This window comes from Rhinoderma darwinii, chromosome 6, assembly GCF_050947455.1.
Source record: "Rhinoderma darwinii isolate aRhiDar2 chromosome 6, aRhiDar2.hap1, whole genome shotgun sequence".
Lineage (NCBI taxonomy): Eukaryota > Metazoa > Chordata > Amphibia > Anura > Rhinodermatidae > Rhinoderma > Rhinoderma darwinii.
This window is the reverse complement of record NC_134692.1, coordinates 18,575,706-18,589,058: the sequence shown is the minus strand read 5'-3', so window position 1 is coordinate 18,589,058 and position 13,353 is coordinate 18,575,706. Positions and strand designations below refer to the sequence as shown.

Here is a 13,353-nt window from a genome sequence, read left to right as displayed (position 1 = left end):
AGATTTAGAAATTCTCGTGCTCACGCTGCGGAAAAAAAACCGCAGAGTAAACGTTGATAAATTTACCAGCGGTGCGGAATTTAATTCCGCAGCATGTCAATTTATGCTGCATTTTTGTTGCTTTTCTGTGGTTTTCCCTATTGAATGCATTGGGGATGCAAAGCCCGCAACAGAAGGCCAAGCGTTGCAACTTTTGTGGCAGAATCGCTGCGTTTCCGCCGGAAAAATCGCAACTCCAGAAAATTTAAAAAAAAATCATACTTACCCAGAACTCTCTTCTTCCTGCAATCCGGCGTCCTGGGATGTGACCGCTGCAGCCAATCACAGACTGCAGAGTCACATGGCCTGCAACATCATCGTAGGATTCTGGACTACGCACAGAGAAGAGGGAGGGGTAAGTATCACCGGTAGAGATACTATGGATGATCGGCTGGGGCAGCGTGACACCATCTCTTTTACCGGGACTTGTGCTGCTACATCTGTTCTTTGTCTTGAACCCCTAGAAAATGTCAATTTTGAGTTTCCTCGTAATATTGGGGTCTCATAAATAATATTAAAGGGGTTTTCCAGTTTCAGCAAATTAATGTTATGTTTTGTATAATTAAAATGTTCCAATATACTGTATTAATTCCTCACGGTTTTTAAGATCTCTGCTTGTTGTTATTCAGCAGGAACATTCATTGTTTACTTCCCGTGGATGAAATTCTGTTCATGGTCATGTGATGGACACAAGCGCTGGGATCGTTACATGGTCATGTGATGGACACACAGGTGCACAGCTCGTTATATGGTCATGTGATGGACACACAAGCGCTGGGATCGTTACATGGTCATGTGATGGACACAGGTGCACGGTTCGTTATATGGTCATGTGATGGACACACAGGTGCACAGCTCGTGATACGGTCATGTGATGGACACACAGGTGCACAGCTCGTTATATGGTCATGTGATGGACAAACAGGTGCACGGCTCATGATATGGTCATGTGATGGACACACAGGTGCACGGTTCGTTATATGGTCATGTGATGGACACACAGGTGGATTGTTTGCTATATGGTCATGTGATGGACACACAGGTGCATTGTTTGCTATATGGTCATGTGATGGACACACAGGTGCACGGCTCGTGATATGGTCATGTGATGGACACACAGGTGGATTGTTCGCTATATGGTCGTGATGGACACACAGGTGCATTGTTCGCTATATGGTCATGTGATAGACACACAGGTGCACGGCTCGTGATATGGTCATGTGATGGACACACAGGTGCACGGCTCGTTATATTGTCATGTGATGGACACACAGGTGCATGGTTCGTTGTATGGTCATGTGATGGACACAGGTGCACGGCTCGTGATATGGTCATTTGATGGACACACAGGTGCACAGTTCGTTATATGGCCATGTGATGGACACACAGGTGCATGGTTCGTTGTATGGTCATGTGATGGACACACAGGTGCATGGTTCGTTATATGGCCATGTGATGGACACACAGGTGCACAGTTCGTTATATGGCCATGAGATGGACACACAGGTGCGTGGTTCGTTATATAGTCATGTGATTGACACACAGGTACACGGTTCGTTATATGGTCATGTGATGGACAGGTGCTGGGATGGTTAGAAGACACAGCTCTGATCCACATCCTGTAACAAGCCGCGCACCTGTGTGTCCATCACTTGACCATGGACAGAATGTTATCCACCGGAAATAAATAATAAATTAGACCCTGTGCACATCACAATTTTTTGCCCTACCTTTAACGTATATGTCGGGAAAAGCTCCTGTTGTAGATAGTACGTTGAACGTAGGCTGTGACGCACGCCTTACCAATTGCATCCGTCACCATAGCGTTTAATTGTATCCGTTAAAGGTATACATCCATGACCCTGTTAATGGCGTATTTGTTATACAGGTACCATATTAGTCTATCGGTGAAGGATGACACTGTTAGCATCTGTTTAACGCATCCGTCACCCAAAGGCTAATATAGTATCTGTTTAAAGCATACGTTATAAAAATAAATTGGAAAGGTCATGACGTATACGTTAAAAGTATATCTATAATTTATGGACTCCTGTGTTTAAAAAAAGGCAATACTGATATATATACCAGCCCAATGAAGGCCAAAAGGACACTTTTTTGGCCTCCGTCCGGCTACCGGAGCCCTATGGCCATGTTTAGCCTGTACGTCGGGAGCTTTACTGCTGTGCACGGCAAACATATGGCCAACCATGAACAGGGCCTTACTAAACAGACATCTCAGGAAGGCTGACAGGTCCCCTTTAAGAGTTCTTGCCAGGGCATCTATATTGCATATGTATTTGCTATCACCACACTATACCAAAGACTCTAATAGTAAAGGATACAGCAAGGTCGTGTATGGCGTTCCTCCAAGGAACATCTATATATATATATATATATATATATATATACCCAGCGGCACTGCCAGCCTCTAGCTCCCCGCTGCCCTATCAGGTGCCTTTGTGTTCTTTTTTAGAGACCCCCCTACGGCATTGTTTAAACCTTTCCACTTTGCGGCACATATTTCTTTGTTATTCCAGAAGACTTTGTCTTTTTTTTCCCCCTCCTTCTTAGCGCCTGGAGTGCGAGTCTCCTGCATGGATCATTACTTTCCAAAGAAATTTCAGCACGGAATGCCATTTAATTTTTCCGAATGCAGTCCGTCATTAGGAATCTTAGCTGTCACCGCAATGCCATTTTTGGTGTGATGTGTTTGTTGCCTCATTTCTTTTAATTTTATCTCCATTAGCTTAATTCTTTTTTAATATTTTCATCTAACGAACTTTACAGTCCATTTTGTTTCAGTGTCTGCTGAGCGAGTTTTATGAAGCAGACAGTTGGCTTTTTCATTCAGGGGGAGGGCGGCGAGGCGGACCCTTTGCTTTTGTCAGCTTTTTTTTGGCACCTTAACATTTGGTTCTGCTTCTGTGCCTTGATTATAAAAGCAAACAACTCCGAGAAGTTCGTTAAAATAAGCAGCAGCTAATTAACCTGCGCTTCAGATGAGACGCTGCTGACATCATAAATTGCTTTACACCGTATTAAATAAAATGAATACATCTTTCTCCTCCTTTTTTTTTTTTCTTCCCGTTTGCAGAGATCTTTTCCGAGGCCAGAATATCCTTGGGGTCAGCAGTTTTGCACTGGGGTTTCTTGCCCAGCAAAGACGAGTATTTCCAAGTTCTCTGCGAGGCCGATGTTGTCATCTCCACAGCTAAACATGAATTCTTTGGCGTGGCGATGTAAGTTTCATGTGCGGTGTCGTAGTAAGTAGATACTAATCATTTCCATTGTAAACACTGAGTGAAGGGCAGACCCATGTAACATTCCGGCTTATTCCACGGGGCTGCTATTACGTCATTAACCATGGAGTCGCCTGCAGGGTAATATTAGTGGATTATAAATGAATATGCACCGGTTTCTGCCTCGGTGCCAAGAGTTTTCCTTTCCCGATTACTGCCAGATTGCTTTATAGATTTCTTTTTTTTTTTCTGTGTGTGTTTTGGTTGTTGGACTCGTCGTTTGTCATTGAAATCCATGCTTAATGCATCCAAAAATTCTCATATTTTCTAACCTCCTGCTTTCTGCAGATGAGCCTGCACAGTGTCTGCAGAAGAGGTCCTCGGCGACAGGAGCCATCTCTGCAATTTTAAGGAGAGAAAGTGGATGATTTATGAGTAATATTCAGGCCCGGCTGTGAGACTGTATTGGGGAAGGGGTGTTGGATGAGTGCTTTGGGGCTTTTGCAAGTAATTTTATATATATATATAACCACTACAGAGTGTAAAGTCAATGTACACAATAGCATAGGTTAGGGGTGGGCCCTGATTACAGATTTACAGCGGGGGCCATGAATTCCACTCTGAAGAAAAAGTTGTTATGGAAATGATGATAGCAGAAGAGAATCTCTTGGGAGGCAGTGACTTGTTCAGTCATGTGATTTTGCTAATAAGGACAAGGCTGTGTGTTACGGGGGCAATGTTATGAAGTGGGCAGAGTTAGAACACTAGCTAATTATATTATAAGAATGATTACAGCAGCAGGAGAAGAGTGTGCTGATCTTGTGGGAGGCAGTGACCTGTCCAGTTATGTGATTATGCTTATGAGGACAGGGTTGTGTGTTACTTGGGCAGATGAGAAGAATGCTTACAGATGCAGGAGAAGAGTGTGCTGATCTTGTGGGAGGCAGTGACCTGTCCAGTCATGTGATTTTGCTAATAAGGACAAGGCTGAGTGTTACAGTGCAGTGTTTTGAAGTGGGCAGAGTTAGAAAACTAGCTAATTATATTATAAGAATGATTACAGCAGCAGGAGAAGAGTGTGCTGATCTTGTGGGACGCAGTGACCTGTCCAGTTATGTGATTATGCTTATGAGGACAGGGTTGTGTGTTACTTGGGCAGATGAGAAGATAAGAATGCTTACAGATGCAGGAGAAGAGTGTGCTGATCTTGTGGGAGGCAGTGACTTGATTATTCTTATGAGGACAGGGTTGTGTGTTACTTGGCCAGATGATAAGAATGATTAGAGCACCAAGAGAAGAGTGTCCTGATCTTGCGGGAGGCAGTGACCTGATTATTCTTATGAGGACAGGGTTGTGTGTTACTTGGCCAGAAGATAAGAATGATTAGAGCACCAGGAGAAGAGTGTGCTGATCTTGTGGGAGGCAGTGACCTATTCAGTCACGGGATTAAGCCAATAATGAAGTGTGTTATGAAGTGGGCGGAGTTAGAACACTAATTAGATGATCAGAATGATTAAAGCAGCAGGAGAAGAGTGTGCTGATCTTGTGGGAGGCAGTAAGGGTCCTTTTACACTGTCCAATTTTGGGCGTAACAACAAGCGCCGATCAACGAGACCGCTCCTTTCACAAAAAACTATTATCAGTAATGTATGGGGACGAGCGTTTATTACTATGATCTCTCATGCCCATACATCTCTATCATGTTGGCAGCACGTCTCCCTGTTTACACACGGAGATGTGCTGCCGACAACGATAATATTTTATGCTGCAGAAATTATATTATCAGCCGATGAACGAGCATTTGCTCATTCATTGGCTGATCGTTGCCGTGTTTACAGGTAATGATCGGAAACGAGCGTATGAATGCTCGTTTGCCCGATATTTGGCCCATGTAAAAGGACCCTGACCTGTTCTCTTGATTTTAACCTACGTTGTATGCAAATGACTTCTATAGTCCTGATACATTGTGCTTGTTCTTAGGGATCTGCACTAATACCCCGAACAGCAGTTGGCTTTCCGTGGAATTGCATGTTCCTGCCATTTTTTTGTATATATTCTGTTCTTCCCTGGGGAGTAGCGATCCTGGAGGTTTGACAAGTCTGCAGCTAAAAGACGTATTGTCAGAAATAGAGGTTTATTTCTCTTTCAGCCATTCACTACATTTAGCCAAACTTCAGCTCCAGGGGATGTGGACCTGTTCTTCTATCAGTTTGAGATTTATTCCTTATATTACCTGCATCCCTTTCTTTAATAAGTTCAATGGCCCATGTCCCCCCTCCCCACCATTGTTTTTAGATGGCCTAATTATATTAAGCAAGTACATATTCTTGCTCTTGAGAACATGTGCATTATAAGGACATCTCTCTTGGCCGATTGACCAAGAGGTATCACATGACTAACTTCATGGCTTTTTTTTTTTTTTTTGGTCATGGAGTCGATCATGTGATCCCTTTCAGCCAATCAGCATAAAACTGCTGATTTACATACCAGGCCACGCTGCCTTACAGGTATTCAGTGGGGGCAATAGAAATCCTTCTCAAGCCATTATTAGGGCCTCTAATCGATGCTCTTATTTATAGAGGACCTGTCACCTCTCCTGACATTTTCATTTTAAGAAAATACTTATATTCCCCATCAAATAACAATGCCACCTTCTCTTAAAACTCTGCATTGTGTTGTCCCTCTGTTATTCATCCTGGAAATATTAATATTTACAAATTGACAACTGAGTGTTAGGGTGGATTTACACGAACAAGTAATACGTCCGTGCTGTGCGCGTGATTTTCACGCGCCTCGCATGGACCTATGTTAGTCTATGGGGCCGTGCAGACTGTCCGTGAGTTTCACGCAGCGTGTGTCCACTGCGTAAAACTCACGACATGTCCCATATTTGTGCATTGTTCACGCATTACGCACCCATTGAAGTCAATGGGTGCGTGAAAATCACGCGCAGCACACGGAAGCAGTTCCGTGTGATGCTCGTGATTCGCGCAACAGCAGTAAAAACTATGAATGAAAACAGAAAAGCACCACGTGCTACAAACATACAAACAGAGTGTCATACTGATGGCGGCTGCGCGAAAATCACGCAGCCACGCATCATACGCTGCTGACACACGGAGCTGTTAAGTGCCTTTTGCACGCGCGAAATTCCGCCTTTTTTGCGCGCGCAAAACGCACACGCTCGTGTAAATACGCCCTTACTATTTCCCTAGCCAATGGGGTTTGGCCCTACACAGTCTGACATTGTCCAATCTGCACTGAAATATCCAGGTGTGTAGGGACACATCCCATTGAGAAGGGGAATGGTAAAGCCTAATTGTCAATTGAGTCTTACATTTCCAGGAGGAATAACAGAGGAATGGCACAACACAGAGTTCTAAGAAAAGATGCTCCAGAATTTATATTTTATGGGGAATGAATGTATTTACTAAAACAGATGTCAGGCAAGCAGACAGATCCTCTTTAAAGAAAAAAATAAAATAATTTAATGGTTTACACTTTGAGGATCTGTTTGCATTATTATTAATTAGTTCGGCTGCAAGCAAGAAGGATCCTGGTGGATTGAAGGGCAGCCATGGGGAAATCAGACACTTTGCACAGGCACGTCAACAGGCTATAAGCTGTTTAATGACATCCTGTATCCAATAGACAAGGTACAGAGTGCCCCAAAGAGTGGTCTATGGGTTGTATATTGGTTCTAATTGCAACTGCGGGCAGCAGAGTGTTTGATTTCACTGCTGCTATCCTTTTAGGCTGAGTTTACAAGGGGCAGAATATGCTGCGAAAAGCTTGCGGTGTATCCGACCAGTGCGCCGCAGGGAATTCTGAGCGAAAAACTGCACCAACCTGTCCGCTGCCTAAAACTGCAGCACTTAGCCAGACTGCTAGCAAGCCGGCCTCCTGGTATGACGTTTCATCCTAGGGGCCCAGTGCAGCCTGTGATTGGCTGCAGCGGCGGTCACATGGGAAGAAACGTCATCCCAGGAGACCTGGGATATGCCTGACGAAGACCACAGTGCGTGGTCGAAACGCGTTGCAGCACGGTCTATTTATTGTTTTACCAGTATATCAAATAAAATCGTTGTTTTAAACACTGACGATTTTGTGGAAATAATATCCCATCCACACCTGAGCGCCCGTACAGAGGAGCATGTTTTTCTTCAAAGTCTGCCTCATCCCAGGAGACCGGCTCCCTGACATCATCCAGGCCGGCCTTTTGGGATGATGTTTCATCCCATGCGACCGCCGTGAAACGTCACCCCAGGAGGCCGGCCTGGAGGATGAACACAGACTTCTAGGTAAGTAGTACGTTTTTCTGAGTTGCGATTTTACGGCGGAATCGCTGAGATTCCACCGCAATAAACGCAACAACTTCTATTTGTTGCGGGTTTTAGCTCCCCATTGAATTAAATGGGGAAAACCCGCAACAAATAAGCTGCGTTTACGCAAATACAATTGACATGCTACGGAATACAATTCCGCACCGCAGGTCAACTTCTGAGCGCTTTTTCCGCTCAGTATTTACGCAGCGTGTGGATGAGATTTGTTTTATCTCATCCACTTTGCTGCTACTGTATTCGCAGTATTTACGCAATGTGTGAATTTAGGGTTTTGTCTATATGTTATCTGCAATTTTGCGGCTAGCACACGGACCCATGATGTTTGTTGCGGATCCGTGAATACTGATGACACACGGATGCACTATGTAAATAGTTTTCTGCAGACAAATGGACTGCAATGGATCCGTGGTTTTGCGGCCCGCAAAACCACTACGGTCGTCGTGTGCATTAGGCCATAGAGTTAATAAGAGGATATATAATGCAATTGCTATATATATATATATAGGATAAAATACTGCACTGACTATATACAGTACTTGTTAAACGATGACATCTATACTCACTATGCGCACTGATTCCTGTGATGAAGCTGCCGCCATTCTGCTCCCGGATTCTACAACTTTAGCAAAAAAAAAAATAGATTCCCATTGTAATGGGCGCAGCACAGACCAGGTATTGGGGATCCCACCAGTACTGGGCAGATGGACCTCCACTACCAGCTTTTACGACGCCTCATTTACTCAGCGTTTTGAAATCCTTAATGGGCACAGCTGGCAGCTGAATGCAGGTTTGATACGAACAGTTTAGACATCTTTAGATGTAGCAGATGGAAAATTTTACACAAATAAAGTAAAGAAAGTGTGCAATTAGTTTTTCTTTCTAATCTGCAGTTACTACATGCCGCATCTCAGGTTTTAGTTTAGAATATTAACCAAAGTGGGTGGTCAGCAGCCTTTCTCCTAGCAAATCCCAACTTTCTCCACTTCACGTTTGTTGCTGGATCTCTCGCCGGCTCTGCAAACTTTTGTTTGTGTTGAACAAATCTAAATAATGGGGTATAAGAGAAGTCTCGGCGTCTTTGCTCCACTTATAGGACACTGGAATTGTAGCAGGACTGCCTTATTTTTCCATAATCGTCTCATGCTTCAAAAATAAAAAAATTCAAAGAAACACACACTAAAAAAAAAACTAGCCATGATCGTCTATTTTGAACTTCCCCTTCGGTGCTATTATGAGTCACTTCAGTTCCATACTACAGAGCGATCGGCACAACGGTGTCTCCACGTGGCACCACATTAAGGCTATGTTCACACTGAGTTTTTTTGCAAGCGGAATTTCTGCCTCAAAATTCCGTTCGGAAGTTTGAGACAGATTTTCCTCTCCCCGCACGCCGATTTTCGCTGCGTTTTTCACCCACGGCCATTAAGGCGCCGCGGGCATAAAACGCAGCGAAATAAGCTTTCTCTGCCTCTCATTGAAGTCAATGGGAGGTCAGAGGCGTAAACCCCCGAAGATTGGGCATGTCGCTTCTTTCTCCCGCAAGGCGGTTTTACTGCTCGTGGGAGAAAACCGCCCCCGCCTCCCATTGAAATCAACGGGAGGCATTTTCGGGCCGTTTTTGACCAGTTTTTTGGCGCGGTTTCCGTGAACATAGCCTTAGGCTCCATGCACACGACCGTGCTCGTAATCATGATCAGTAATTACGGGCACGGACAGCCGTTCGTATTTACGTGCCGTGCTCCCATCATAAAGTATGGGAGCACGGTGCGTAAAATATAAAAATACGTGTCCTATGTTTTCCAGCAAGTTTCTACGGCACGGTAAATATACGGGAAGGTGTCCGTCTGCCATAGAAATAAATGGGCCTGTAATAACGGACCGTAATTACGGGCGATTTTGCGGTCATATGCATGGAGCCTAAGGAGGTATTCTACCATAGAAGAGGAGAATATCTCTGTAAGGCCGGGTGCCCATGTAGAGTAAACGCTGTAGAGCTTCCGCAACGGAATTCTGTGTGGAAATTCCGCAGCATTTACAGTAGCAGCAAAGTACAGGAGATTTAAAGAAATCTCATGAACACGCTGCCAAAAAATTTTGCCGGGAAAACTTTCATAAATTGACCTGCGGTGCGTATTTGAAATCCTCAGCATGTCAATTTATGCTGCGTATTACTTGCTTTTCTGTTGCGGGTTTTCCCCATTGAATTCAATGGGTGTAAAACCAGCAACAAATAGCCACCTGTTGCGAGTTTTACGGCAGAAACACTGCGATTCTGCTGCAAAAATCGCAAATGAGGAAAAAACCCTTTTTTTTTCCAAATTAAAATCAATTTAAAAAAAAGCTTATACCGACCACCATCTGTTGTCATAGCGACTATTTCTTCTGTAGTCCACCTGGCCGGCCTCCTGGGATGACATTTCACCCATGTGACTGCTACAGTCAATCACAGGCTGCAGTGGTCACATGGCCTGCAGCGTCATCCCAGGATGCTGGACTGCACGGACAACAGACATACACGTCGTCATGACAACAACCCGGAGTGAGTGTAGACCTTTTTTTTTTTTTTTTTTATTGCGCTGCTTTCCGCAGTGGAGATTAGACTCAAATAACTGCACCACAATTTGGTCCGTTTTCTTGGGTAGAATTCGCTGCGGGCTCTAGGTCGGATACGCCGTGTACTTTTACACAGCGTATCTGACCCATGGGAGCAAAGCCTAATACGGCATCTGATGGAACATGGCACCATTACTTCTCTCCTAGATTCCATATGGATCGGAGTGCTAAAAATTTGAGGCATACAAAGATACGGTATGGGCTCGTAACTTCAATGGATGCCATATTTTACGGCTCTGTACAGAATTGTAATACAGCCCTGTGTATGATGGCTAACAAACTATAAAGGGGAGTGGCTTATGGAAGGGGAGGAGCTTAAGCCAGCCTATTTTTCTAAATCTTCCCCTACTGTGTGCAATGAAAACCATGCTAGTTAAGCCCCACCCCCTGAATTTGGAAAAACCAGGAGGTCCCTTATTTGCCAAATTTTTGCAAAATTTTGTTTCAGGAGGGTGCAGAAATGGCAGTTTTTTGTTTATTTCTAGGTTTAGTGTGTCTTTAAACGTCTCACGTCTGTATCATTTTTTTTTCTTTTTGCTCTTTGAGCGCCCGACGCCGTAACATAAAATATGAGCTACAATAACTAATTTTAATCCCATCTGCTAAGTATGACAACATTAGCATTTGCATTTAATTAAAAACACCCTTAAAGCAGCAATGTTTTAATCAGTCCATTTTATTTACTCTCCTCCGTTGTCACTTATCATTTTTACTTTTCTTTTTTTATTCTTTAATAATGAGGGAGACGGTTTTTTTTCTTTTTTTCCACACACACAAAATAAAAAAATACATAAGAAAAAAAAATGCTGTCGATAATTAGCAGTCTAGTGTTATTACCAGATTCAGGTGTCACAACTGTGCCTCATCCTCATTACAGGAAGAAAAAAAAATCACCTATCTGATTCATTATTACCAGATAATGCGACTCGGAGCCTTCGTAGGCCCTCCAGAAAAGTAATTCAGCCAAGCAAAATTATCAGCTAATTATATTTAGAATCAAAAGTCCAATAAGTATTTGCGGATAAATTGTATGAAGTGAAGTGAATAGATCTGAATATTAAGATTCATAGATTTAGCAGATGATTTGTTAATTGGTATGAAAAAGGTCATTTGATGGCCATTTATTGCGCAGATGAAGTGTACTCCATTTGCTGTTTAACCCACTTGATGCTGAGCCCGACACTTCTAAAGCGCGATGTTACGGCCTCCCTGATAAGCGATCGTTCCTGCGTTCTCTTTCGTAAGACACTGGGTGATTATTGCTGCTTTGATTTAGAAATTTATAGCAGAAGATAAGCAAGCGACGAGCGGCCGCGCTCCGATAAAGACATATTATAGCACAAGTGTAATGCGGGATAAACATACTCATGAGCTGATCACCATAAGGGCATAAAATAAAAGTTTACCTACTTGAAAAATGACTTTCTAAGCAATTCCCTCATTTACTTCTATTAGCTGAAACGTTCCCCTTACGAACAAAAGCGATTTAGTTAATAGTGCTGAGCAGCTGCAGGGAATTAAACTCCCTGCAGCTGCTCTCCGTGCTGCCGTCAGTACAATACAGTCACTATTTAGGCCAGGGCTACATGGTGGAATAAAATTGACGTCAAATTTTCAACCACGTCGTCGCTCCAGCCTCCAGAGCAGATTGAGACAGCTCACTCCCCTTTAACAGAAGATAGCACCCTAGTAAATTCAATAATTAAAGGTGATTTAATTGTTCTCCGCTTTGGACAATCATTACTTGTTAGAATGGTCCCTTGACAATAAGCTGATCCCCCTTCTGGGACACTCAGTGATCAGCTGTGATCAGTGGGGAAATCTGGCAGTAAGTGTTTAATTTCCCTGCAGCGCCACCACAGGGGAAATGAAGCATTACACAGTGTCCATTCATATCAATGTGTTGTCTGTGTAATACAGAACAGGACAGGTCCTCCAGAGAGAGAGAGAGAGACGCTCTTTATAAACGCTCTCCACACTGGCCAAGAGATGGGGATCCTGAACAAAGGACCTTCCTAATAACTCCCTAATAGGGTATATGGAAATTGGTTTTCTAAACTGGACAGTCCCTTTAAACAGATCTTTATGGAACAAGAAATAAAACACTAACGGGGGCTACTTAGCAACATTTTATGAAATCGCAGGATTAACGTAGCCTCAATGTGAAACAAGGTCATGGGTGACCTGGCAATAAATCCAACCATGATGGACCTTTTAAGAAATGTTGCAAGGTCCCCAAACCCTTGTTTCCCATTTAGAAACATAGGGGTTACATTGTGTTGTAGCTCCAGTATATAACATGAATAAAATCTAGAGAGTAACATAATGTCTTACATGTTTGTAGTCACCTGCCCCCAGGCTTATTGGAATCAAAGTTGCATGATGGTGAACTCATAGCTCAGACTAGGGTGGTACCTGTTAAATAAAGAATTATGTAATATATTCTATTGTCTTTAATATTTAATACACAAGGTTATGTGCTTTTTACGATTACGCATAGTGCTCCATATACTCTTAATGATTACATGCCATTACAGTACAGGGAATAAATAGAAATGAATTAGGCGCCAGCAGTAACATTTTAGGAGACCGGTCTCCTGGAGTTTGTCCAGCCCTGATTACTCTCCGATAAATAGAACATGAGACATAGGTAGGGTGATTAGGAAAATTGGCCTTAGAGAGACAGAGACTGTAAATTCAGCCCTGGACCTCGTCAGTCAGCCATGACACGGCCCGTTCCTCCACTTGTTCAAGACGCACGAAGCGAACGAATAAATCTCACGGAGTTGTAGTGCTGAGAAAGCTTCTGTAATCAGGAGAATTAATTTCTGGGAATGCTCATTATATAAGGAGTTTCCCCAAAGTCTTTTCTTCAAGATACGAATAGTTTATATTTTCCTTAACCCCTTAAGGACGCAGCCTAGTTTGGGCCTTAAGGCTCAGAGCCCATTTTTCAAATCTGACATATTTCACTTTATGTGGTAATAACGTCGGAATGCTTAAACCTATTGAAGCGATTCCGAGATTGTTTTCTCGTGACACTTTGGGCTTCATGTTCGTGGTAAAATTTGGTCGATATATTCAGTCTTTATTTGAGAAAAATTGCAAAATTTAGAGAA

At 43.2% G+C, this 13,353-nt stretch overlaps 1 protein-coding gene across 4 annotated transcripts in view; it reads left to right on the top strand.

The window, feature by feature from the left end:
* Positions 1-13,353, top strand: part of QTMAN (queuosine-tRNA mannosyltransferase) — a 161,593-nt gene that overhangs the window by 120,453 nt on the left and 27,787 nt on the right. For all 4 annotated transcript variants that reach the window (XM_075829249.1, XM_075829247.1, XM_075829246.1 and 1 more), the window contains exon 7: positions 3,134-3,278. In XM_075829249.1, the coding sequence (XP_075685364.1) occupies positions 3,134-3,278 (145 nt within the window). The remainder of the gene's footprint in view (positions 1-3,133; positions 3,279-13,353) is intronic.